General features: G+C 52.1%; 10 protein-coding genes and 1 non-coding gene across 11 annotated transcripts; 7 read left to right on the forward strand and 4 right to left on the reverse strand.

Moving 5' to 3' along the window:
- The first annotated feature begins 658 nt into the window (after positions 1-658).
- Positions 659-3,872, forward strand: BDV17DRAFT_141403 (uncharacterized protein). Its single transcript, XM_073754303.1, has 4 exons — positions 659-789; positions 843-1,444; positions 1,490-1,611; positions 1,658-3,872. Exons 2-4 carry the CDS (start codon positions 1,300-1,302, stop codon positions 3,461-3,463), a joined length of 2,073 nt encoding a protein of 690 aa, XP_073613637.1. The 5' UTR covers positions 659-789; positions 843-1,299; the 3' UTR covers positions 3,464-3,872.
- On the forward strand, positions 723-1,222 carry BDV17DRAFT_293149 (uncharacterized protein; the record flags this gene model as incomplete). The annotated part of the gene is made up of 2 exons (XM_073762533.1): positions 723-789; positions 843-1,222. 2 exons carry the CDS (start codon positions 723-725, stop codon positions 1,220-1,222), a joined length of 447 nt encoding a protein of 148 aa, XP_073613638.1.
- Positions 3,873-3,879: 7 nt separating the features above from the next.
- On the reverse strand, positions 3,880-8,947 carry BDV17DRAFT_268595 (ubiquitin-binding TORC1 subunit KOG1). The gene is made up of 6 exons (XM_073758478.1): positions 8,352-8,947; positions 5,600-8,296; positions 5,274-5,524; positions 4,894-5,227; positions 4,498-4,835; positions 3,880-4,427 (listed from the first exon to the last, which is right to left on the reverse strand). Exons 1-6 carry the CDS (start codon positions 8,817-8,819, stop codon positions 4,238-4,240), a joined length of 4,278 nt encoding a protein of 1,425 aa, XP_073613639.1. The 5' UTR covers positions 8,820-8,947; the 3' UTR covers positions 3,880-4,237.
- Positions 8,948-9,417: 470 nt separating this feature from the next.
- On the forward strand, positions 9,418-9,489 carry BDV17DRAFT_t104. The gene has a single exon. It is a non-coding gene; the product is annotated as a tRNA-Met (tRNA).
- An 891-nt stretch (positions 9,490-10,380) lies between these two features.
- On the reverse strand, positions 10,381-12,467 carry BDV17DRAFT_299401 (leucine-rich repeat domain-containing protein). Its single transcript, XM_073763869.1, has 2 exons — positions 11,581-12,467; positions 10,381-11,530 (listed from the first exon to the last, which is right to left on the reverse strand). Exons 1-2 carry the CDS (start codon positions 12,240-12,242, stop codon positions 10,468-10,470), a joined length of 1,725 nt encoding a protein of 574 aa, XP_073613640.1. The 5' UTR covers positions 12,243-12,467; the 3' UTR covers positions 10,381-10,467.
- Positions 12,468-12,528: 61 nt separating this feature from the next.
- BDV17DRAFT_141506 (ribonuclease P subunit p20 family protein) lies at positions 12,529-13,963 on the forward strand. The gene is made up of 2 exons (XM_073754304.1): positions 12,529-12,852; positions 12,928-13,963. The coding sequence occupies exons 1-2, from the start codon at positions 12,756-12,758 to the stop codon at positions 13,737-13,739; spliced, it is 909 nt and encodes a 302-aa protein (XP_073613641.1). The 5' UTR covers positions 12,529-12,755; the 3' UTR covers positions 13,740-13,963.
- A 550-nt stretch (positions 13,964-14,513) lies between these two features.
- On the forward strand, positions 14,514-15,835 carry BDV17DRAFT_141633 (uncharacterized protein). The gene has a single exon (XM_073754306.1). The coding sequence runs from the start codon at positions 14,861-14,863 to the stop codon at positions 15,581-15,583; it is 723 nt and encodes a 240-aa protein (XP_073613642.1). The 5' UTR covers positions 14,514-14,860; the 3' UTR covers positions 15,584-15,835.
- On the reverse strand, positions 15,836-17,413 carry BDV17DRAFT_141632 (putative cytoplasm to vacuole targeting Vps64). Its single transcript, XM_073754305.1, has one exon. It carries the CDS (start codon positions 17,214-17,216, stop codon positions 16,089-16,091), a length of 1,128 nt encoding a protein of 375 aa, XP_073613643.1. The 5' UTR covers positions 17,217-17,413; the 3' UTR covers positions 15,836-16,088.
- A 684-nt stretch (positions 17,414-18,097) lies between these two features.
- On the forward strand, positions 18,098-18,727 carry BDV17DRAFT_293155 (MGR2/ROMO1 family protein; the record flags this gene model as incomplete). The annotated part of the gene is made up of 5 exons (XM_073762534.1): positions 18,098-18,152; positions 18,241-18,267; positions 18,336-18,365; positions 18,421-18,511; positions 18,604-18,727. 5 exons carry the CDS (start codon positions 18,098-18,100, stop codon positions 18,725-18,727), a joined length of 327 nt encoding a protein of 108 aa, XP_073613644.1.
- Positions 18,728-19,623: 896 nt separating this feature from the next.
- Positions 19,624-21,118, reverse strand: BDV17DRAFT_141645 (RTA1 domain-containing protein). The gene is made up of 3 exons (XM_073754307.1): positions 20,708-21,118; positions 20,104-20,654; positions 19,624-20,032 (listed from the first exon to the last, which is right to left on the reverse strand). Exons 1-3 carry the CDS (start codon positions 20,871-20,873, stop codon positions 19,847-19,849), a joined length of 903 nt encoding a protein of 300 aa, XP_073613645.1. The 5' UTR covers positions 20,874-21,118; the 3' UTR covers positions 19,624-19,846.
- Positions 20,978-23,300, forward strand: BDV17DRAFT_299403 (Zn(II)2Cys6 transcription factor domain-containing protein; the record flags this gene model as incomplete). The annotated part of the gene is made up of 4 exons (XM_073763870.1): positions 20,978-21,454; positions 21,550-22,125; positions 22,173-22,994; positions 23,193-23,300. Exons 1-4 carry the CDS (start codon positions 21,395-21,397, stop codon positions 23,298-23,300), a joined length of 1,566 nt encoding a protein of 521 aa, XP_073613646.1. The 5' UTR covers positions 20,978-21,394.
- Between the last annotated feature and the right edge of the window lie 734 nt (positions 23,301-24,034).

The raw sequence follows: 24,034 nt of genomic DNA on the forward strand, positions 1-24,034 counted from the left end.
ACTCACACTCTCTTTACTGTCTTGGCTACAAGTTTACAGTTCTCTTCACTCCATTACTATGGAATCTGAGACTGAGACATTCTGGGTTTACCGGGTTACCCCTGATCTTCTGAGAACTGGAGCGTGACGTTTCTCCTCCCTGAGCGGGATCAGAGGCTGATCAGTGGGCCATCCCCCCACGACCACCTGCATCTGAGACGCGATCGACACTCGTGCCTGGGAAGTTGCCCTCGGCGACATGCGGCAGGGATGACTGCGACAAAGCTTCGTCAATGACCTATGGACCGCACCTTGTGCAAGTCCGCAAGATCAATAATGTCCACTATACTCGCGACCTGTCAACCTGTCACGAGTCGACAAATCGCACATGACTCGCGGAAGCCGTCTCCTACCTTCTGGGGCTTTGATAAGGCTCTGTGAACCATGGTCAGGATGGTCTATCCAGAAAATTAGCTGGAATCAAGCTCCGCCGCCTCTTTTGGACCGAACCATGGTGGTGACGTCGAATGACACTCCATAGCGGACCGTGACGGAAAGCTGACCACAGACCGTCTTGCTGGAAGCCCTTATCTGCCCTCCATCTCTTGGGACGGTGAGTTTGAAGTCATCTGGAATACATATTGCACTCAATGCCTATAACCGTAACTGCGCGCTCGCTTTTACAGCTATATACTCCAACCTAACGCGAATTTGTCGAGGATCGACGTCGCTGAACACGGGTCATGTCTAAGCTTTTGGATAGAATCAAGGATGCAATGGCTAATCGCAAGTCGAAATCGAAGCACCCTAGTACGTCAATCCTGGGGCTTCCAGGCTGTGAATCATATACTTACCTCTGTTAGGTCGCGGCTCGGATTCGTCCGTCTACGAAGCTGATAACATAGGAGTCGGCGGTAGATCGGACTACACGCCGTATCGCAGTGAGGACTATGGATCGAGGTTTGAGAGCTACGGGATAAAATCACGACCTGGTACTTACGGTTATGGTAACTATGGCTCCAACACTCGCTTAGAGACGGTCCCCTATGGCAATGACTATGGATCTCACAGCACTGGACGCGTGCATAGTCCTACTGCCAATGGATATAGCCGCCCATCATATACTAGAATATACAGCCACCCGAACGCGGGGTCAGGTCAAGGCTTTGACGGCGATGTCGGAAATAGCAGTAACCGGGGACTGAGATATGAGTATGGTGGCTCGTACAGAGTCCAGCTATGATTGCGTCGGTTTGTGTCTTTCTACATTGCTGCTTACTTCACAATGCCCTGTAATAAGAACTAGTAGCTAGGTAGGTAATGGGTTTCAGTATCTCTCTGTCGGCAGTCCAGAAAGGGAAGGCGCACCAATCCAGCCTTCACTCTTCCCTCGCTTCACCAGCGGAATTCACCTCCATCCACTCCCAATCACAAGCAACCATGTCCAGCCAAACCATATCAAGGAGTATGTCTTGCTCTCAGAAGACAAGAAGTCTGTTAATGGATCCAGGACAAAAAACACGGAAGAGGCAGCCACTGGAGGTGCTGCAGGGAGGGTCGCCCAAGAAGATGGCGATTGAGCATGAAAGCGGCCGACTGCAGGTGAACTCGATCAGTGAATTCAACCGGCCGGTAATTCACTCCCTGAGTGTTTACCTTTCTCCTCTAACACTCCCAGGCCCCGACTGCCATCTCTCCTCCTCCTCCTCCACCTTCGCCTCGCAACTCAACTCCTCTTCAACCCTCCGCTCAACTTCCCCTCCGTCGTTCTCCGCTCCATCCTAACTCATCTCGAATCAGCTCGATGGCCACCCAAAGGTACACTGTTCGCCCTGAAAGCTATATTCAGACACACCCAGCCTTCGCTCGCGTCACTTCCGACTATGAGATCTCCAACGACCGGGATCTTGCTTCTTCGCAGCCGGTCTCTTTGATCCAGCTCTACACCAAGACTAACCCGTCGAGGAACAAACCGAAGAGGACGAGGGCTTCCAATTCGGACATCCCAGATGAAGTCGCTGGCTTTCGTGAAGCTGACGAGTCCCGGTCCGCTCTTCCCAGCTACTCAACCTCAGCAGAATACGGACTGACCGATGAGTCCGGACGCCTAAGTCCACAGTCCCGACTTGTCTCGCAGGAGTATACCTGGGCGCGCGAGAGTGCCGCCGGGAATATACAAAGCCAAACGTGGCAGCCGAGCCAGGACGACTATCACACCCAGAAAAACCCGCTCAACTATGCCAGCCATTACAATGCTCCACCGGCAAGGGAGAGTAGCTACATATCTGAGAGCCCATTCCTCAGACGTGCCGACTGTTGGGACCTGCCGGGCAACGAAGCTGGGTCTGTCGGCATGACACCCACTCCACAGATTGCGTTGGATACGCCTCAGTCCAAGTCTTACTCTCAGCCTCGCCGCAAGGATCACATGTCGGCTTCTTCCCTGCAGCTGTACAGAGAAAGCTTTGATCGTCCTCACGATAAGTCTCCTTACGAGTCAATCCGCTTGAAACATCGCCATAATCGAACCGATCTGCCTGAGATAACCTCGGGCTTGATGTACGGTGGCTCCGCTGACCAGGACTATGAGAATAACAAGCTGAACACGACCATTCGATCTGAGCCCAACTATACAACACATGTCCGTGAGAGAATATCCAATGCTGCACTAGCCATGCACTCGAGAGAAATCCGGGAGACCCACAGATTGCAAGACGCATCAGCTTCGGATTCGAGATTGTCCAGTGGCGGCAGCGCCACCCAGCGCACCCTGAAAGAGGAGATATACGCTATACTGGATAATATGAATTCAGAATCCAGAGCACATACGGAGACATTCGCGGCTCCAAGCAGCAAGACTGGGCAGCCTATATTTGCTAGCGGGTACGGCGAAGAACAGACGCGATTGCCGCTACGGCAGTTTGACGATCTAACCGTCGATAACACGACAGAACTAAGACGTCAAGAATCCCGAGTCCACGACTCAGATGGGCGAGCTAGATATCAACAAGCCAACACAGAGGAAGTCGACCTAGAGCTCGATCAGTGTGATGTTTTGCCCGACATAGCAGCCTTGACGAGATCGGCGACACCACCAAAGCGAACTATAAAGCCGCCTCCAGGACTAGGTGAGGTCAAAGAGACCATGTTCACCAAGGCTGCCAAGGCCAGAGAAGAACGACTCCGTGAAGCAAATGCATGGTTTCACCACGACTCTCGCGGTGAGAAGCACATACGCCAACACATTGCTACCGTGGCCGAGCAGTTCATTGATAGAACTGAACGCTGCGAAGGGCGGACATTCTCGGAACAGGAGCGCACCGCTAGCAAGCAAGCCGCTGGGCTTCTCGGTGATGCCATCGCCAATCTCCAGGCTTACCGCGGAAGGCCGAGAGATTACTTTTCGAACTTTGGACCTGTGGAGTCCCGCTACTGCGACTCAGCTTTTGGAGGCCGTCGCAGCTACTTTGATGTGCTTTGGTGAGCTATCAAAACAAAAGCTGGTGTTATAACAGCAAAGTCAGTTATCATGTTTTTGTTTTTGAGTCGTTTGGCTTTTGATGCTAGCACGCGCATGTCGGCAGCATGTTGGGGATTCCTCGTTTGGTTCACACTTGAGCACAAGCTAAGGTAAGGCATCTCCATTGTACTACTGTAGGGTCAGTTCAGCTGGGTGGTTGGCAATTTCGTTTCCTTTCTCACTGTCCACAATTTTTCTCATGGCCTTTGGTGCTCAGACGAAATAAAATTCCTTTGTCAGGTTGTATTAGGTCCCTAATATTGTCCTTTTTTTTCTTTTGTCCGTTGCTTGTTTCTTTCCGCAACAGCTATGGTTCAGGAACGTTCTTGTACTTGTACGACATCATGAGCACGTACGATGCATCTTAGACCAGATCAGTCTCAAAAATTCAGTCTCCGTTGCTAAACTGTCTTCAGCACTCTAGTAAGTAAACGAAAGCACTACTCTGCGCTCATTATTATCCCCTCCCTGCCGTGTCTTGCAAGCAGCATCCATCCATATACAAGCAAAGACAATAAAAGAAGCGAAGATCAAAAGAGACCAGAACAATCCGCTAACTTAAATCTCGCCAAACGCCGGAAATCGATGCGTCATTAACATAGAAGTAAAGGAAAAGTAAAAAAGAGACCAACCAAATCCAAACGCCGCGCCGTGCCTGCCGTACCAACCCACCCTCAAGAAAAAGAACAAAGCAATGTATCGCAAGATAAAAGCTAACAAGAACAAAACCAACGAAGCCTAGCAGCTCACAAGGTTAATATGATTATCATTGAGGGCGGCACAGGCAAAGAGGGTGCGGTGCGGGTGGAAGGCGGTGCTGGAGATGGGCGAGGAGCGGTTATTGTTTAGGAAGGACGAGTGCGGCTCGTAGGTGGAGAGGTGGGTTCCGTCGACGTTGTATGTTTTTACTTGGTGGCGGTTTGTGCCGCTATCAATCACATTTACTTGTCAGTATCCATCTCATGCAAACATGGGGGTGAATAGGAGGAGAGACATACACCATGAAAACAGGCGCATGCTCATGAACACTCAGAGTACGAAGCGTATCTCGCGTCCCATAAATAGTCGAGATGGGATTATCCATGCGCAGATCCCAGAGGCGGATTTCACCGTTTCGTGAACCCGAGATGAGTTCACGCAGGCCGCCGCGCTGCATATGGACGTTTGTGATCCATTGCTTATGCTCGCGCCACACTTTGACCATTGACGCGGTGGGTTTGAGCCGCTGGTCGAAGACGCGGACGGCGCCGTCGCCGAAGCCCGCGACGAAGATGTTGCCGGCGACTTGGTCGGAGGTTAGGGAGGTGATGCAGGAGCCGGAGCGGGCGGGGATGTCCTGGGATTGAACGGTCAGTCGTTGAACTGTTAGGTAAAGGTAGAGGTAGGTAACGTACGTTGGTGCAGACTTCTGTGGCTGCGTTCCAGACACGGATGACCTTGACGTCGCCGGCGACTAGAGCCTTGCCTTGGCCCTGCTGCCAGTCGAGGACGAGACCGGCGTTGCGGTTGCTAGGGATCAGTTCTGGGAGAGCGCGAAAGGCGGTCACGATCTCGACGTTCTTTGACGATTCGTAATTGCGGAAGATTTTGAGCACGCCGTCTGATGATCCTGTCATCAGGAGGGCTTGATCGTCTTCGTTGATATAGCGGACTTCGTTAATCTTAGAACCCAGCGGGTTTCTGTTGGAGAAGCGGTTGAGCCGCTTCTGGCTTTGCCAGTCCCAGATTCTATACTCGTCAGCATTTGCTCTTATACGAGACGTGTCGGACTCACGCTATCGTATCCCGGTCGTCTGCCACGGCTATGTGATCTTCGAACTGATGGAAGCACATCTTTAACGGCTGGGTACCATTGGCCAAGAGTGTCGTCGACTTATTCCAGGGGTTGCTGCCAGCCTTACCCTTCAGAGGCTGGGTCTCCGAGATAATTTTCTCATTGCGGCTGCGCCTCCAAAGACGCTCGTTGTAATCCGCACTGCCGGGCTCGTCGGGCTCGTTGGGTTTCATCTGGGGTTCCCGGAAATACTGGCCATGGGTGAGAAGCTGTTCGTACTCTTCGCGGTATTTTTCGCATATCAAATGGAGGGATTCTGGGATTACCTCTGTGGACCAATCTAGGAATCTGCTCATCAATGGGATGCTTGGGCCCTCTGACGTGTCTCTGCGTTCGAATCCTCGGGATGTAGGGACCGGGGCTTGCTGGTATACTGTCGCGGGTGCAAGTTGGTCGTTTACCTCGGGAGGGCGTGTCCATTCTGGCGGGGCTCGGTTTCGGGGGGTTGCAGGGGCACGGCTCTTTGGCGATGTGTCGGGCTCCGATCCTGGACCCTCTGTCTGTGTAATAGAGCTACCAAACGCGAGGTTCTTGAGCGATGCTGCATAGCTAGCAGTTCGCCTGATACTCAACGAAATGTACCCTTCTTGCTTAGGTGGCGCGGAGGGAGGGGGCGGCGCCGCGGCAGTCCTTCTTGGGTTAGGTTTCTCTCGTAACTGTGACTGTTGCTCTACTCGGCCTGAAAGGTCTAGGATCTCTTGTCGTAGTCGCTCGGTTAGCGATGCCATGGGCGACTCAAGTAAGGCATAGTGCATGTAATCAACGATGATTCCAGCATCTTGCGCAATATCAGGATGAGGATCGACTGAGAGAATAAGTAGTTGTTTCCAGATTGTGCCGACGGTGGTATTCCGCGAGAGTGGCTGTGTCTTTGGTGTTGACTCGTCAGATATCTCATCTCGAGAACGTTCTAGCCCTAATTTGGCGAGGAGGTTCTTCTTTTCTTCCTGAAGCTCCTCGTAAGCGGCGACCAGGAACTTGTTCTGGTAGCGTTTCACATAAGTCGAAAAGAAGACCAGAAGCTCCTTCCGTACAACAACACTGCCATCTGCAGCCATGGGTATAACCGAGTTGGCTATGTTTTCTTCAATGTGTTCCACCTGATCCGTTAAATCGGGGATGCCAATGAAGGTTGTTAGAGCATGCAAAATTGCAGCTCTTACTTCCGGAACGGGGTCGAAGTTGAGTTCGCCGAGCCTGGTCGTTGCAGCGCACCGAATGCCCATCCACTTGGCTTCGGGGAAGTCAGACCACAACATGCTGATGCAAAGGCAGGACCATTGCCGCAGCAGCGGGTTCTCAACATCCATCAAGTGCATCAGACAGGATTCAAAGAGCTCCGAGGAAAGGCATACGTTTTGGCCTTGGGTATAGTTCTTGCAGAAAATTGATACAATGAAGGCGCACATTGCTCGGTGCTCACTTGCATTTCCAACGGGGATAGGAGAGGTGGGGTTGAGGATGGAGATAAAGTAATGAATTCCGTTGTCTTTTAAAAGGTCACTTTGGACTGTATGGTCGACAGCCATGATCCTTGCCCAAATGAACACCATGACTGGTTTCAGCTCTTGGGCTGCCGACTGCAAAAGCTTGACAACATAAGGGAAGATACCAATGCTCAGAGCCAAGTGGACGGCCCATGGTCCAAGATCTAGGAATTTACTGAGGAGGATCAAGGCCCTCAGCCTGTGTGCTTGACTCAGAAGAACCTGCAGAACAATGGGTAGCTGGTCTGGTGGGCTCTTTTCAGTCGGTCCAGATGAGAGGTACACCTCAAAGGCAGTAAGCTGCTCCGCAAAGAAAGTAGAATGCTGGTATTCATATTGCCTGCGACCTTCCTCATGGTCAATGAGCGCAGGGAGTTGAGCGAGAACCATCTCGACAGCCAAGTCCCAACTTTTCCAGAGCGGATGATTATGGGTTTCGGGAAGCTCGGGCGAAGATATGGGTGTGCATTTATATGTGCGCATGATTCGCTCGCCCAACAGGAAATTTCGGAACAGCGCCGCAACCATCAGATCTTGACGGAACAGTTTCTTGAAAAGAGCCCGTGGCAGGGTCTTCCAGGCAATCGTGTCCGTGATTGCGGTGAAGATCCAATTCAATTCTCCAAGAGGACTCCTACGGTCCTGTAAGCGACCGGGAACTCGAAATTCATCGATTCGAACATTGGATTGTAAGGGGTTCTGGAGTATGAAGAACCGCAAGGCAATTTCGATGGGCGTTGTCAAACAGCATGTAAACAGATCCGCTGGAAGATCCGGGTTCGTCGGAAGCGATTCATTCTTCTGGCACGCTGCGAGAATGATACAGTCACCATAATTCTGAACGATCGCGTTCGGGTCAAGCTTCTTTTGCTCAATGTTCTCCTTCTCGTGTTTCTCAACAAAGGAGTGGAAGTTCTGGACAATATTTCCCGCATGAGACACATCGAAAACGAAGAGACTGGGCCCGGCTAGCCACTGTTGCAGGTCATACAACGACACCGGGATGTATTGCGTGTAGTTCTTGTTGAATACCCAGATTTCGCCTGACTGGGTGGGGAGAGGAACACCATGACCGTTATAATGGAAGAGGACTCTTTCATCCTTGGCATTGCGGCGAAGCGAAACGCAGAACTTCTTAGTCTCGTCGACTGAAGGGTCGAGGTATTGTTTATATCGTGTCCTCAAACTAAGAGTCTCATATTGTTCTTGCAACTTCTTCCCAATCTGCTCCATCAGTTTATTATGGCCACCACCGGTAGTCGACGTTGGATCAACCCAGCATTCGAGCTTGGCGGTTGGGTTTGTCTTGACGACGTCCGGTGGGTCGACTCCAATGTTCAGGCAGATCGCTAAGGCTGCGGAAACGGTCTTGAGGCGGTCCTTCATCCTCCAGTCCTGAGACGGCCAGCTTCCGACGGGATCTCTCGGGAAACCATTTGTCTCGTGGCGCTTTTCCGTGAAGTACATGTAGAAATTCTAGAGCTTCGAGTCAGACGCAAATCAGAAAGCCTCCCACGTCGCAATCGCTTACCGAGTGAAGAACTTTGAGGTACTCGCTCGAGGTATATTCCTCCTGCCACCCGTGCCTCATCGCAAAGTCCTCCTCATCTTCGTTGTCAACGAAAATGGGTTTATCAAAGCCTCCTCTCGGTCCATAATCGCTTTTGGCTCTCTTCAAAGCCGCCGTCGGCCGTGCATTCTCGGACCTCTGATCCGATGTATACGGCGAACTATTCTCGGTCGTTGAGTTTTCGCCCGAGGAGCTCGTTGGTCTAACCGGCGGGGGCGGTTTCTGTTGTTCGACGGTGGTGAATGACCGGTGGTGATTTGAGATTGGGGCCGGCGATCTCTCGCGCGGCGGAATATGTGTTTCCAGGTCAGGACCGAACGCGACTCGAACTGACTTTTGGTTGCTTCGTCGCGGGGGATCAACCTGTAGACTGGAAGCCTGCTGCGGCGGTGTGTCTCGTTTCTCCATGTCTTTCGTTGGGTCCCTCATTGTGGGGGGTTGATCATCGTGTTCGCCTTGTTGGAAGGCTGGACCGTCACCTGGAGTCGAGAGAGCTGTTAGTAAGATGACGCCTACAGGGGCTCTGATGGACCTTTTTTCGACAGTGGGGCGCTGACCTTATCAGACACTGAGCGCATACACCGAGTTCAAGCCAAATATCATCGGGATGACGTTCGTTGAGAAAGTACAGAGAAGTGATGGAATAGTGAGAGATAGCAGATCAGGTAGAAGCCTTTGTATGTGCCTGGCGGTCGAACAGCAGCTCAGCACTCCGCCTGTAGCCAGCAGTATCCGGATCGCGAGCGGTCGAGGCGGTCGGCGATTTAGTTGAGGTCAGCTCCATCAGCTCCATAGCCTTGGCAGTGAGCTCGGGTGACGGAGTATTAATGTTCCAGGGTTGCTGAAACGGGGTTTGTGCCGCTAGGTGCCGGTGATAAATGCGGCTTAGCGCGCCCCACGTGACACGACGCAGGCACACAGCCCTAACCGCGGCAGCCAACTCCGTCCCAGCAACACAACAAAAGACCTTATGACTCACAAGTTCCACAAATATAACCTCCCAAAAGACCCTCCAACAGTCAATAAGAGCATGTTAGCTCAGGGGAAGAGCGCCGGGCTCATAACCCGGAGGACCCTGGATCGAAACCAGGACATGCTAGTTATTTTCTTTTTTGCCTTTTTCTGCTAGATATAACACCAGATTCTATCACTTGCTCGTTGCTTGAGCCTTGCGTAGTTTTCCGCAAAGGATTGGTATGTCTTTGCCTCAATAGCCTGATACTTCCGTAAATAACGCCCTAGGTCCGGTGCATGTTTATTGTACAAAAAAGGGACTTAATTCATTATACGGACTAATTCTCTAAAGTCATGGGAAATAAGACCGAATGCAGCGGCTGTTTGCTACTGTGTTATCCTTGCTCGAGCAGAGCTGAAGCAACTGCTGAGAAAAGTCGGCTGACGGTATCGTATATCGATAAGTAGCCAAACACGTTCTTGACGAACATATCTTCCAGCAAAATAAAGTTCAGCAAGACGTATACCATGATATGTTTCAGAGGCTAGTGCACATTGCGTACATTTCCAGGTACCGCAGTTGGCGCCAAATCCGCAGAACAGCGACTCCACTATCCAAGGCTTAGTCTTACAGAGCGCTGCGCATATGCAGAGTATGCTGATTGCTGAGCATGGCAGCTAGGTCAACTTTCCCTTTACAATGAGTCCTGGGCACATGTTTCTCTACCGTATTTGACGTGCCTGATAGGTAGGTGATCGACGACGATGCTTAAACCTTTCTAGAACGCGGCAAGTAGTACATACGGCCACGGGTGCCGACAACTAGGATTCCTGTCTTCCTATTATTATTGACCTGACATGACATCAAGATGTCACGGTGGTGTTGAAGATTATGGTCTTTGCGTCGATGCTGTCTGGTTTGAGAACTACAGTTTTTTGCTGCTGATAGGATGAGTGGACAAGTGAGGGGGACAAATCTGAGGACGAGAGAATAGAATATACATGCAATGTGAAATGGTGATACTATGTCCTCTTGGCTGACTTATACTCAATCGATCCACACCGATTCAACTCCACAAGAAAAACTCATATATATACACAACATACCATCCACGGTTCAAGGTCAAGTGTAATTCTCCCAAGTCGGAGTAGGAAGACACCCTAGACTACACCCAACTCTCCTAAAGGGCAGCGGCCGAAGCTTCTCCCCACTCACCCGCGGCCCCTTCAGCCCATTTTCATAAGTTCTGACATCCCACCACTCAATCCACTCCGTGCGCGCGATGACAAAAGACCTATGGCAGATGGAGCAGGATCGACCTCCCGAATTTCGGATGTCGCGCGCGATACGGAGGAGCCGGAGCATTAGTGGTGGGAAGTAGAGCTCGCACTCTGTGGAGGATAGGTCGGGAAGGGTGTCGAAGTAGGGGGATTTGCTTAGGGAGAGGAGGGAGGCTTCGCGAAGGGAGGGCATGCGAGAATGGACGTGGTGCTGAGGCTGAGGCTGAGGCTGAGATGGAGGTTGAGAAGCGACGGTTGATGAAGGAGTTTCTGTCAAAGCTGCGTCTGGGATGAGGAACCCTTCTGCATTGAAGCGCTGGACGGGGCCGGTTGCGACGTGGATAGGCGCCCATGCTTCTTCGGGTGGAGGGCCGTCGTACTCGACGGCTGTGGGGGTGGGAAACTCTTCACTTCCATTTCCACATTCCTCTTCATCGCCATCTTCCAGCTCATAATCATCTTCGGTCCGCGGCGTTGGGGCCGTATTGGCATCGTCATGCCACTGCGCGATCTCAACTGCCGGATCCTCGATCTGAAGAAGGGGATTCGGCCGGACGGTGAGTTGTTTGAGGTCGCCCTTCCTAATCAGCCAGAGCAGTTCCCACGGGAGGACTGTCAAGCGGTTGACTGATAGATTCAACTCTTGCAGCTTGGTCAGGCGTCGGATGGCGGGAGGGATCTCGGTGAGCTTGTTGTTTCGCAGGCTGAGCACGCGCAGGGAGTCGAGCTCGAATAGCTCGCCGGGGATTATTGTAAGCGCGTTCCCGGCTAGGAATAAGCGGAGAAATGGTTGAAGCGAGCTGTAGACTTCTTCGCTAATCGGGGGTTCATTGATGGATGGGAGCTTTGTTAGGTGCTGGAGGGGCCGAAGGAGGCCTGCTGGGATGGCACGGATATTTCCACCGCTACACTCTTGTCAGGCGCTGCTAAGCCCTGAGAGACAAGGACAACGTACCTGAGATCAATACTATCCAACCCCCTCTCCAAACACTCATTGACAATCGCCCTCGCAACCTGATGCTCCCTCGGCTCCTCCACAGCCGCAGTAGCCTTCTTCGCGAGCCCAGCGCGCCCCGGCCCCAGCCCGAGTCCCGGCATGAGTCCTTGCATCCCAGTCGCCGCCGTCTGCGTATACGCATTCACATTCGCCCCCAATCCCACCCCCTCATCCCGAATCAACTCCTCCCCCAACCACGCCGCATCCTCCGAATGCAACCCAAACCCCGAAGCTCCCGACACAGAAACCGACTCATCACTCCCCATCCAAACACCACTATCAACAAGCCTCTTATCTTTAAAGTCCGCGCGCTTACGCTTCGTCTCCTTCTCCTTCTCCTTCACCATCTCCCCCCACCACGTGCCCCTGTATCTGCGCTTGCGCGAGCCCGAGCCGGCCGCGGGCGCATGGTAGTTCTCGAGTCCCGAGGCGGGAATATCGTCGCTGGAGAAGAGGGCTGGGTCGCTGGAGGGTTGGCTGGAGAGGTCGTCGAAGCGGGAGAGGTGGCGATGAGTTCTGTCTTTGGTTTTTGAGGCGCGTGGGTGGTTCTGTGCTTGGGGTTTATTTGGGGAGCGATGGCGGATGCGCGGGGGTGGGGGGAGCTGGGGTTCGTTGTCCATTCTTTTCAATGTTTGAAACTTGAAATTATGACGATGTGAGGAATGCAGGGGGAATAAATGGGAATAATGTTGTGTTTATGAGTTTAGCGACGCGTCTCATAGTCGGAGATAGCGGGTGGGCACTGATTAGATTAGATCAAGCGGCCAAGCAACTCCCGCCATCACGCGACTGCTCAGCATAGCTGTATCGGAGCAGGTGTTGAGAAAACCATGTATATAATTGACAGTGTTAAAATACTTGTACAAGATTCGATATAGTTATCACAGTTCGTTGCAGTCTGTTGAGCCCTTATTCTGCTTGGCGGGTTGTAAGTGTCTAGGATTCGGACTTAGTGTAGCCGACTCCCCGAGATATATTTCTTGACAGTCTCGACTCCAGCTCCCAAGCGGACGCGCCGCGGCGAACCAACCGAGCTGCAAACACCGCAACACCAACCATTCTCTCTTCTATAACGATTCAAGCCCAAAACTTCTCGCAGTTTCAGTGAACAAACTTTACATCCATCATTGAAAATGCCCTCTCCAACGCAATCCCAGAACAAATCCTCGAAGTCAGCAGCAGACCTACCCTTCGAGCGCAAAAATCAAGACATGGTCAAGCTGCCAAAATGTACGTCACCCACTCACCACCCCCCTCTCTTCCAGATTTTTATAATGTCCGACCGCTAACGAAAACCCCTTCCAGATGCCCGAATCTCCAAACGACCCATCCCACACGCCCCAGTCTCCTCCCCCTACGCCGGCCCCTCCGTCCCAAAAACAATATACATCTCAACCTCAACCCCCTACATGAGCGCCGTCAAACGCGTCCAGAAACTCCTCCGCCACGCCGAGAAGCGCGCGACAGCATCTCTCTCCGCGTCTGCGTCGTCCAAAAACAAGAAAAGCGCGAACCAGAATCAGAAGAGAGGAGAGCAAGGGAAGCAAGAGCAGCTCCTCGCGGCCCTTGCGCGCGGCGAAGAGCGCGAGCAGTTAGCCTCTGAAGAGGTCTTCGTCAAGGCGACGGGGCGCGCGATGAATACGGCGCTTAGAGTAGGGCGGTGGTTTGAGAGTTATGGACGGGAGGACGAGTATAAGGTGAGGGTAAAGACGGGGAGTGTCCTTGTTGTTGATGATGTTGAGGAGGATGAGGCCGGGAAAGAGGGATATTTGAAGGAGTTGGAGGGGAAGGGTGGCGCGGCGAACGGTGATACCGAAGCTGCCAATGTCGGGAAGGCTGGAGAGGATACGACTATGCTGACGGAGACAACGGGACAGGCGGGTACAGCTATCATGACTGAAACTGCGACGGAGACCTTGAAATCCGGAGAAACTTCAACGACTTCTGCGGGTACAGTAGATGCGGACGCTACGTCAGCTTCAAAGCCCCTCTCCAAGTCCGCGCAGAGGAAACGGAAACGCGCCGCCGGGTTGGCGGCCTCGCTTGCCGAGACAGAGCTCCCAGAGACGCGGACGAGATGGGTTAATTCCGTTGAGGTTGCTATATCCCTGAAGTGAGGTAGCGAGCATCAGCTGCACCATCTATCTATCTGTCAAGACAAACACGGTCCCTTCTACATAATATTACCAGAGGCTTGGGCAACGACCGTTCATCCGTGACATGCCAATATCCGGCGCTGTTCCACCCGCAAATATTGTTCGGGTCATCATTATCCTCCATCTTCAAGCGAAGCGCCTCGCATATGGCGGGAATCTTAGTACGCCATTTGTGTTGCAGCAAAATTCGCCTATGCTCGCGGGGTCTATCGCTCTCAGCCCTCGTCTTCTCCGACGAAAATTCGGAACCAGATCAGCAGTAGCGATATGCGACATTATGGCAGCCGCTAGTCAGGATGTGGATGCCGTGTGTTGTACGGAATATCATTCAACCTCTATCAGGGGGCTGAGACCCCTTGGCCATGTTGGCCTTAGAGATCAGGCATGAAAGATTTTCCTACTGTAAACAATGCTATTGTTCTCGTTCCAAGTGAAAAAAAGAATAATGAGATGGTATTCTGGAGCTCATGTCCTGTTCAGCGACCTGACAATAAGGAGTATATACATGGTAAAACACAGAAAAGGAGACGAGAAAAATGAAGGAAGGGAATCCACAAGACGTTGAATCTTCCCAGCCAACTGTCAACTGTCAAGGGCCAAATGCCATGCCAACTGCTCAACTGCAAGAGTTCTAGTAGGATATCGTATTCTCCGTAACCTGTACCACGCGCTAAATGCAAGGGTGACCATATTCAATCGTACTGCAAGAAAACGGGAAGCCAGTGACAGTGGAGGGAAGGGCAAAAACCCACGTCAAGAGGGTCATTCGTCACTGGAGCAAGGAAAAGGAGCGAGGTCGCTATGGTAGACTAATACACAACGGCTGGGCTTGGTGAACCCTGTATCTGCCAAAATGTGAAAGAGACATTAACAAGGAGAAGGCGTGCTCTGCTGCCAGAAAAACGTTACTGGAACAGCATGGCATCTGAAAGGAAGGCAAGGGATAAAATCAAAAAGATATAAAAGGCAAAATCATGCAGGTTACCGAGTCATAACTGCAAAAGCATAGAACAATAAAAAAGCGCCAGGAATCATGATCAACGCCAGCAGAACTGATCAGAATACAATGACAATAGAAAATAATGCACCAAATGTGGGGTAAACCAGAAGATGTTTTGGTACGAAGGTGGAGAGATGGCGTATTCAACCAAACGAGGAACGCGAGAATAAAGAGACGGCTCCCGGTGAAACCTATTTCTCCATCTTCTGCCATCCGTTCAAGTAGGCCATCAACCCCACACCTAACAGCACAACCCCGAGCATCGACGCAAGCGGACTCGACTGCTCAACCGCGTCGAGTCGTCTATGGGACTGTGTTGTTACCGTGCCCGGGAGGTCTGTGCCATCAGGGGGCGGCGACACCGCATGCTGCGACTTCTCAAACTGGTCGGCAGCGGCAGGATCAACGTCCGGGGTTGAGTCGGCAGTTTTCGTGGCCTCCACCGGAGAGACGGGTCCATCCTGAATGCGAGCGCCAGCGCGCTCTTTGCGAAGAGTCTCAATCATCTCGGCTAGCGACTTGCGAGCTTCGCCGGTTTCGGTCTCTGCTTTCTCCGCCCGGACTTTGTACGACGAGAGCTGCTTTCTCATTTCAGCCATCTCTTCCATCATCGTCTCTAGTCGACGCTGTAGTTTGTCGGTCTGGTCCTCGGCCGCTTGTTGTTGTTTCGGCTCAGACGGGCCATCTGCCGATTCGGCAGATTCCTTGCTTGTCTCCTCGTCTGAGCTCTTTGGTGAGCTATCAAGTTGCGATTCAAGTACAGGACGCTCTGCGCTCTCCTTGGCAGAAAGTTCCAACGACTTAGCCTTCTCCTCCGCAGACTCACGGGCATGCCGTTCCTGCAGAAGCAAACTTTCGAGCTCTTTAACACGAGCACCTTGAGAGTCAAGCTCGCGTTTGGCGGATGACAAGGCTTCAATGAGAGACAGTATTTGGCTAGATTCTCGTGACACAGGGGAGCTACCAGCGCTCATCTTGGGTCTTTCTGTGTCGGCCCGTTTCAAAGGAGAAATGGCGTCGACCCCGTTCCGGGGCGGAGCGTCAGGTTTTTCAGGTAAGGGCTGCTGAGGTGGAGGTGCTGGAGGGTCTGAAAACCTCGAGAAGGAGTCCATGCGAGGCATTTTTGGTCGTCCGTTGATCTGACGATGCCCACTATCACCGGGCGAATGCTTTGGCTTCTCTTTCTCTATAGCACCTGGCTTCATCAGCCCGTTCAAAAATTCATCAGTCTGACGAAGGTCTTGCTGCTGTTGTTTGGCTTGTTTCATTTCAGTCTGGTCATGTTAGCTTAGTCACGAATGAAAAACAGGCTAATAACATACAGTTAGCCTCTTCACAATCTGCTCGATTGACAAAGGTGAGCTCCAGTAGTTCATCTGACGTTGTTGCTGCATTGCACTGAACTGACTGGCATTGCTCTGTGTGCTGCGAGTGCTCGACGCACTGCCGGCCCGCCCTCGCATGTGCGACAGCGGCTGACTCAAAGGTGACGGGAGAAGCCCGTTCCCAGAAGCTGGGTCCAAATCACCGAGCGTGAGGTCATAAATGTTCGGCACGCTGCCATACACACCCGCATGCTCAACTTTGGCTGAGACCTTGTGGTGAACAATGGTTTTCTGATCCTCACTGACGATATCAATCCCCAGCTCGAGCGTATCGTTTTCCCGGACTTCATGAGCTTCGGACTCGCGGTTTTCAGGAGACAAGCGTTGCCCGTTCAAGAAAGTACCGTTGGACGATTTCACATCCCGAATGTAGACCTTTCCGGCCCTGTCGGCCCAGATCTCAGCATGTTGCCGGGACAACACCTTCGAGTCGAAGAAACCATTCTTGGATGTAGGCTGTGTCTTTGCGTTTGTTTGCCGACCAATGCGCAGTGTCTCGGGGTAGAATGGCAGAGTGATCTGCTTCTTATCGAATGTGCCATTGATCGGAATAAGAGTCAAGATAGCGGGCGGCTCTCCAGCGGGCGCGCTACCCGCGCGAACGCCATTCTGCTGAGGATTATGGAGGAGTTGTTGTTGAGAGGGTAGGATAGACGGAGGTTGCTGGACAGCAGACATAGCAGACGAGGCGCCCGCGCCGGAGAAGAAAGCTGGCTTCGCTTGAGAGCGCGCGTTTATTCCAGAGACTGGCTCGGACTTGGAGGTCGGCCAGACGCGGCTCGAAGATCTCTTTTTTGACAAGGTTGGAGCTTCACCGTTAGGTTGCCCTGCATCAGTGCTAGGCGGGTTGGCGATAACCGTCGAGGTGGACGAGTTGGACCCTATCGACGAGGACGAGTTGGATCTGTGTAGGGTCTTTCCGTTTCGGGGCATAAACATTCGGGAGACCTCGTCCGGGTTCATCGCAGACAGAGCTCCTTGTCCAGCGTCAGAATCGTACCATCCCAAGCGAGGCCCCGGCTGTACACTAGGTGGTGATGCCACAGCAGTCATGGAGACGGCAGTGGGCTTTATGTAGAATGTTGTGGATGTTCGAGACCCTCCTGTCTCATGAGCGCGAGTAAATAAACAAGAGTGGGAGCGAGAAGAAAGTGACGGGAAGCGACGAAAATCGAAGATCTATAGTCGTTCAATTGAGTTGAAGCGATGGACTGCGAAGAGAACGTTTCGGAGAGGCTGGAGGGCCAACAAAGGAAGTGGCTCTGTTTCGGTCTCGACCACTGATCCGGGGAGGTCACGTTAGCATCATGCGAGTCCCACCAGGGCAGCGTGGTAATCTCCAGGGCCAGGAGATCGTAACCATAAAAGGGGCATCACGAACAGCATGCAACAAACGTGCTTACCTCGGCAAGATGAAACCTGATAGCCTGGCAGAATGGCAAGGTAGGACAGGAGTGAAAATGAAGACCCCAAATCAAAGAGGCGCCGTGTCTGGGCCGAAGGCAGAGGAGGCAGTAGGCTAGGCGGTAAGAACGGCGTCCCAGGGCAAAGGTCCAGGAAGGATGGAAGTATGAGACGGTTCAGCCGCCTTGCACGGGCCTGTAAGCCACCGAAACAGCGATTTTCTGACACGCAAGGGCGATTTTATTGTCGAGACAAAGCCCATGGAGCGCTCGCAGCGGAGAGAAAGTCAGCTCGCATTCCCTCGTCCCCGGGCGCCGATCACGTGGGAAAACAGCACGTGGCTTAGGTAATTCTAGCTAGGAACGGTCACGTGCACAGTCCGGTCGCCGGCTTTGATGGTCCGACATGGAGCTGTCAGTGTCTTCAGATCGGAGAACTCACGATTTCTCAGAAAGTCCCGTGGGCGCTTGATTTTGCGCAGTGAAGCTTGCTGATCAATTGACGTTCTTGCATTGTCTGGTCATTCCAAAATGCCCGTTGTTGCAGGTCCTCCTCAGGCCCATGGGCCCTCTACCTTTGACAAAAGTGAGCTCCCAAGAACTGCAACCGAGTCGAGTTCGACATTGGTGCTCTGCCTGTTGGGCTTACGAGTAATGGCTAACGGTTCCTACAGTGAAGATGGGTGCTATGATGGGCTCCAGTAAGCAATTTTCTTCACCGAGTGGTACTCAATCTCTACAAGCGCTAACGTATCTACCTCTACTATAGCCGTCGGCGGTATCATGGGCTTCATCATCGGTTAGTCCATTGGTTTCACTTCAAATCGCCGGTATATACTCATCAAAACATCCAGGAACGGTCACCATCTTCCAGTACGGTGCTGGACCCAACGGCGTTATGCGAACCCTAGGCAAATACATGGTTGGATCTGGTGCGACATTCGGGTACGTTATGTCTTTAGGATGGACATATGGAGCTGCTCCCTCAATCGCAGACGTATATGTGTTTTCTTGCTAACAACTACTCCAAAATACAGTCTCTTCATGTCCATCGGCAGCGTCATCCGCACCGAAGGCCCTCACAACGACGCCTGGCTCCGCGCGCGGGGACCACCCATGATTCTCCCCCGCCAGACACCTCTGCGACAATCGCAGGAATAAGCCAAGCCAATAAATAATTGGCATCTCGACGGTTCCGCAAGCGGTCGACTGACGATTGTACAATAGCATACCGTATAACAGCCACATACCCTTACCCTTGTTTGAGTCACGGAATTGTGGCGACGTTCATTCCCGATCATATCATTGAGGCAGCTGCGTTGATTGAGCGCAGGTTTTATAGGACCCGTGGTGCATTGGGTTCCTGTTCCAGTGACCACAGGTTGCTAGCTCCAATCAGCGAGTCTTGTGTTCTCGTGTGGTTGGTGTTTAATTATTACCCTTAATGAAGAAGTTACGAATCAAGCAGACTGTTCGAGTTCTAGTCGAGATATAGCCAGTCCGAACAAGGCTCAACTATGAGATGTATAGGTCGTCTTGAGGGTTGCACACATACAAGACAAACCCCCAGACCCAGCAGGAAAATATCTTACTATAAGGCAAGTGTGAGTAGTACCAGTAACCCCTGGCAAAAAGAGCTCAACTAGATAATATTACATCGACAAAAGAACCTCGAACGCCCCTGCTATGCATTCTACAACGCGTCACTGTTATAGAGTATGTACTGAATCGAGGAAGTTGAGCCAGCTGCGGCCTGCCACGCCCACCCCGCATCCATCTCCTTCTCCACTTCCTTCCGGGCCGATCTCATCTCCACACAACTGCAGCCCTCAACTCAACTCACGCCGAAACTTAAATCGGTACCCTCATGGTCAGTGATAGCTTAGTCTCTTCCCAACTTTGAGACCTCTTTTGATAATTCTATGAGTCTGAGGGACCTACTGAGGATCCGAGATCCATACACAATCTACCTACTAGGTGCAATTTCCTTGTACAGCGCGCGACATGGGTCAGGGCCGGAGTATAATTTGCAAGGCAGTAGGCCGTCTAGAGACATGGGAAAACATGACAGACAATAAATCTAGAGTGTAAGCCTAACAGTAAAAACAAGGAAAGTCTCCGCGAACGAGATAATACAAGCAAAATTATTAGAAGAGCAGACCCTGGACGCCATTCCCAGTCATCAATTGTTTCCAGCCCTTTCGAAGTCCGTTCAGGTAAAATAGAATCATCAACAGCATCAACTATTCAAAAGAATAAATTAGCCAAATCAATCCCCCTCTAGCGCGCATGCTTCGGCAGTCTAAAGCCCAGATACGGCAAATAGTAACTAGGATGCCACCAGACAAAGAGCGCCACGCAGGGGAAGATGGGCACCGCATCGAAGATATAGAAGGGCCATTCGTGGGTGGCAATGTAGCCGCCTCGGCTCTCTGTGAATTCGAGGAGGCGGAAGATAGATCGGATCTTTACGCAAGATGTCAGCTGGAGTAGGGGAATGCGATGGAGGTTTTGTTGTGGGTGGGCTGGGCTCATACCAGGATCATAATCGTCGAAAAGTTCACAACGCGCAGGAGATGTGGCCATTTGGGGTTTCTCGGCTTATCATGCACGCCCATGGCAAATTCACCATCCGCATCGCCCTGCAGCGACTCGGGCGCAGCCTTGACAAATGCCTTCGATGTAAAGTTGAAGCGAATAGCAGCGACAGTGAAGACACCAAAGGCAACGATCTGCACAATGACACCGACGAGCGCCAGATCCTGGCCGCGATTGAAGTTGCCGATGTCTTCTTGGCTAGTTCCATCTCCGGAGGTGATCATGACAGCACCGATGAGTTGGAGCATTAGTGCAGCAACGTCGAAGCCAACGAAGATCGGGGTTACCCAGCGCGGTGGCACCCAGCAGATCCTGAAGGTGCGTTGGTCTTTCGGGACGACGAGGAAGATGATGCGGCCGAAGAGGACATATAGGGCGCCGGCCATGAGGACGGGGGCTAGAATCAATAGGGCGAATTGTAGGACGTAGACTGTTCGGGCGGATGTGTCTTGGGTGGACACGGTTCGGGCGATGTAGCCTACTGATTCCACTGTTAATTGTTAGCTTTGAATATAGATTCCTGATGATTGAGGATAGACGTACTTGCTGCGGCAATGACCATGACCAGCCATACCACAGGCCTAAAGCGGAGCCATTGAGCAACGGTGCCGATGAAAGCAATGGTATAGAGAGCTGCAAACACACCCGCAGCTCCCACTGAGGGGCTGTAGTCGTAGTAGGACTCTGGATCTTCGCGACGTGCAAGCATGGCAATGATAGAAGTGGTTGAAGTTGTCAAAAGGGGCAGAAGCCGTTGGAGCTGTTGAAACAAACGTTGTGTCCATCTGGAGGGAGAAGGTCTTTATACGTGGTGTTTCTTCAATCTCAGAGGCTTCACAGCCCTACTACCTGTTTACCAACACAGGCAAGTGGATCGTCAGTCCCCTGGCCCCAGAGCACCCGCGCCCCATTGCGAGCTAAAAGCCGTGAAGAATTCTTATGACATTGAGTGGATCGTGCTTAAATCCGATCTGACAGATTTCAGCCTTGCGTAAAATGAGCAGCTTAAAAGAGATGCGTATCGAGTCACAGCCCCTGATTGGTCGCAAGAGAGATATCGAGATGGTAGCCTGATTAGGAATAGCGCGTGGTGTTATCTCCAGCTGAGCTTCGAAGGATGACGCCTGGAAGTGGCTGAGCATGTCTTTGTTATATCATCTCCTTTAATTTGGAAACAATGCCTCTTAACGAGCTTCTGGTCATGGGCTTAGGCAACTGGAAAGACTGAAAATGACTTTCTGCTGTCGGCCGAGCCCGAACTGCCAGCGTTGTCGGGAAAGACGCCTCAAGGTAAGTAGACAATGCCTAGCAGGGCGGATTCCTTTTGTAAAATCATTCCTTGGCATGGGATCCAGACTTGAAGTACATTCTAAGTCCATGAACAGTGTGATCGGGTAAAGCCCGCTTGCTCGCAATGTAAAAGAGCACATAAGGAATGCTCTGGCTACCGCGAGGAGTCTTCGCTTCTTTTTCGAGATGAAAACGAACGAATCATTCGGCGGTCAAAAGCAGCACACGAACGATCACAAGTCAAGGCACATGCCATTGTGCGCAAACAGGCCCCTAATGCACGATTAGAGGTAGTCAAGCTTTCGGGGACGAACGCTCAACCCCATGCCCTAGTTTGGCCCATGCCTGGGATTTATCTGGACGTGGATGCGCATGGACTACAATTCTTTTTCCGACACTTTTCAAACAAGCCCTGGGCTGACGGGGACTCTTCCGGTGGGAAAAGTCAGGACCTGCTTCGAGACATTGACACCAATACCTCACTCCGAAACGCTGTTGTCTCCGTCGGACTAGGGGCTTTGTCAAACGTCAACGGAGACCGCAAACTGTTGAGTCTAGCTCGCCAGCGGTACGGAGCAACCTTGAGAGCAGTCCGAAACGTGGTCAAAGACCCGTCGTGCGGCAACGTAGGGACTTTAATGAAGATGATTGTGATGTTGGCAATCTTCGAGGTCAGTCTCATATGAGCCAGGACAAGGCGGATGGCTAATGATCACAGATGGTAGACGCGAGGCCGGACGCGTCGACATGCTGGACGATACACCTCACAGGGATTGCTGCGCTGTTGAAGCAATCCGCTTTCCCTCCAAGATTGGAGTTTAATACCCAAGCAGAGTTATGGTTTTACCTTGCTGCTATTGTCGACTACTTTCAGGTCGGAGGTTCTTTTCCTGACGCGTTAGAGAGCTGGCAGATCCAGCGAACGCCATTGCTCATGGGTGAAGCTCAAGCGGCTTTTGAATTGATTGACATTCTTATTGAGTTTGTCCGGCTGTGCTCGTGTCGGCGGCAACTTTATGCAGAAGAAGTGCTGTGTAAAGCAGTCCAGTTGGAAATCGAGCTCCAAGCCTGGATGGAACGCCTGCCGGCACGGTGGTCTTTTGAAGTTGAAGAGACCACGGACAGAGTCGGGACATTTTACGGGCAGCACCACGTCTACCGAGATGTCTGGGCGCCTCGAGTGTTGAGCCACTACCAATTGGGACGCTTGTTGGTCAACGAGGTAATTGTGGCATATGCATCCCAGCTGGGAGAGATTAAGCGAACTGGGCATTCACTGGCAGTAATAAACCAAATGGCGACTGATATCTGCATCGGCACAGCGACCCAAGACCTTTCTGGTGAGCCTTGCAGTCTGCCCCACGGGGACATTCCTCGCCCGCTCCTGAAAGGCGTGTTTATGACCATCTACCCGTTGACGTTAGCGGGGAGTGCAACCGGCGTGTCAGATAAACTCCGAAATTGGGTCATCGGCACGTTGCAGCAGATGGGCGACCACAATGGCATCCGGCAAGCATTCAAAGCAATCCGGAGGATTCAAGTTTCGGCGCATGAGGCGCGACTGCCGGCTGGGTTCTGGCCAGTGCAGGTGTCGGCCATGGGCAGGCAACGTTTGACTCATCACTCATCAGGATTCGATGATGGGCATTCAACAAGAGGTCTGTGATCTGATTAGTCGCTCATAGCGCTCAACGCTTGACAATTTGGCAACTGAAAGCGAATGAGTTGGCATGGATAGTGGACAGCAACAATGAGTGGGTATGGCAGAACCAACGGCGTATCGCTGGCTTTCGAGTGTCCGAGTGTCCAGGGACCGGGCTTGGCCGCTGCCAGAATACGAGTCTAACCGTCACCTTGACCGCTTGAAATGACAGGTACAAGTCAGCTTGACGATGCCACAAATGTTACCGTCAAGAAGGTTTGAAGACTGCCGATAGCGTGGAAGCTGCAAGGAGAGTAGCACCGACCGGGACGGAGCATGGAGAGTGGGAATGGAGAATGGAGAACCGAGTGAGACTTGACTGGAGCTGAAGACAAACTCTGCAGTCCGGAGTCCCGTGCATACCGTATTGTTACAATATTACAGTCGAGATGGGGCGGTTGTGGTGGGCTGTTACGGTAACGGCGGTACGCGCAGGGTCCGCGATAGTTTAATTAAACTGAATTTTAGACAAATTGCTCGCCATGAAGCCCCTTGAGACACTGGCCGTAGCAAGCTGAGAATGTGCGACAAACACAGAGACAGCTATCGAAGAGCGCGTAATGCTGTTACTTTCAAGTCTGAGCGCATCCGGTGGTCAAAGGGCTTTCAACTGCTGACTGCATTGCTGTGTTGTTGTTGAGTTGTTCAGCCCAGGGTCAGCAATCCAGGAACCCGAGGGCCTCCACCAGTGAGAAGAGTCGCATTCCTTTGGCTTCTGGGGCCAATTCCAGGCAGCGCCGATCGTGCAATTCCAGACACGAACTGCCCCTTGCGCGCGCAATCTTATTGGGCGTCTGTGCTAACCGACATTCTCTCTCTCGTGTTGTCTTTGTTGCCCGGCGTCTATTTAGTCCAACGTCCCCCGGCCTCTCTTTCGC

This window comes from Aspergillus undulatus, assembly GCF_047715775.1.
Source record: "Aspergillus undulatus strain CBS 261.88 unplaced genomic scaffold BDV17scaffold_39, whole genome shotgun sequence".
Classification (NCBI taxonomy): Eukaryota; Fungi; Ascomycota; class Eurotiomycetes; order Eurotiales; family Aspergillaceae; genus Aspergillus; species Aspergillus undulatus.

What these genes read in the sequence shown, in the direction of transcription:
- BDV17DRAFT_299401 (XM_073763869.1), bottom strand. Translation starts at nt 12,242, where the DNA reads ATGGACAACGAACCCCAGCTCCCCCCACCCCCGCGCATCCGCCATCGC. An exon ending in TTGGATAGTATTGATCTCAG is followed by an intron (nt 11,531 to 11,580) that starts GTACGTTGTCCT and finishes ACAAGAGTGTAG; the next exon opens with CGGTGGAAATATCCGTGCCA.
- BDV17DRAFT_268595 (XM_073758478.1), bottom strand. Translation starts at nt 8,819, where the DNA reads ATGAGGGACCCAACGAAAGACATGGAGAAACGAGACACACCGCCGCAG. An exon ending in ACCTCAAAGTTCTTCACTCG is followed by an intron (nt 8,297 to 8,351) that starts GTAAGCGATTGC and finishes TCGAAGCTCTAG; the next exon opens with AATTTCTACATGTACTTCAC. An exon ending in CATGCGCCTGTTTTCATGGT is followed by an intron (nt 4,428 to 4,497) that starts GTATGTCTCTCC and finishes TGTGATTGATAG; the next exon opens with CGGCACAAACCGCCACCAAG.
- BDV17DRAFT_141506 (XM_073754304.1), top strand. Translation starts at nt 12,756, where the DNA reads ATGCCCTCTCCAACGCAATCCCAGAACAAATCCTCGAAGTCAGCAGCA. An exon ending in CATGGTCAAGCTGCCAAAAT is followed by an intron (nt 12,853 to 12,927) that starts GTACGTCACCCA and finishes AACCCCTTCCAG; the next exon opens with ATGCCCGAATCTCCAAACGA.
- BDV17DRAFT_141403 (XM_073754303.1), top strand. Translation starts at nt 1,300, where the DNA reads ATGGGTTTCAGTATCTCTCTGTCGGCAGTCCAGAAAGGGAAGGCGCAC. An exon ending in CAGCCAAACCATATCAAGGA is followed by an intron (nt 1,445 to 1,489) that starts GTATGTCTTGCT and finishes TAATGGATCCAG; the next exon opens with GACAAAAAACACGGAAGAGG. An exon ending in TCAGTGAATTCAACCGGCCG is followed by an intron (nt 1,612 to 1,657) that starts GTAATTCACTCC and finishes TAACACTCCCAG; the next exon opens with GCCCCGACTGCCATCTCTCC.
- BDV17DRAFT_141645 (XM_073754307.1), bottom strand. Translation starts at nt 20,873, where the DNA reads ATGCTTGCACGTCGCGAAGATCCAGAGTCCTACTACGACTACAGCCCC. An exon ending in CATGGTCATTGCCGCAGCAA is followed by an intron (nt 20,655 to 20,707) that starts GTACGTCTATCC and finishes AACAATTAACAG; the next exon opens with TGGAATCAGTAGGCTACATC. An exon ending in TTTCGACGATTATGATCCTG is followed by an intron (nt 20,033 to 20,103) that starts GTATGAGCCCAG and finishes TCTTGCGTAAAG; the next exon opens with ATCCGATCTATCTTCCGCCT.
- BDV17DRAFT_141633 (XM_073754306.1), top strand. Translation starts at nt 14,861, where the DNA reads ATGCACCAAATGTGGGGTAAACCAGAAGATGTTTTGGTACGAAGGTGG.
- BDV17DRAFT_141632 (XM_073754305.1), bottom strand. Translation starts at nt 17,216, where the DNA reads ATGACTGCTGTGGCATCACCACCTAGTGTACAGCCGGGGCCTCGCTTG.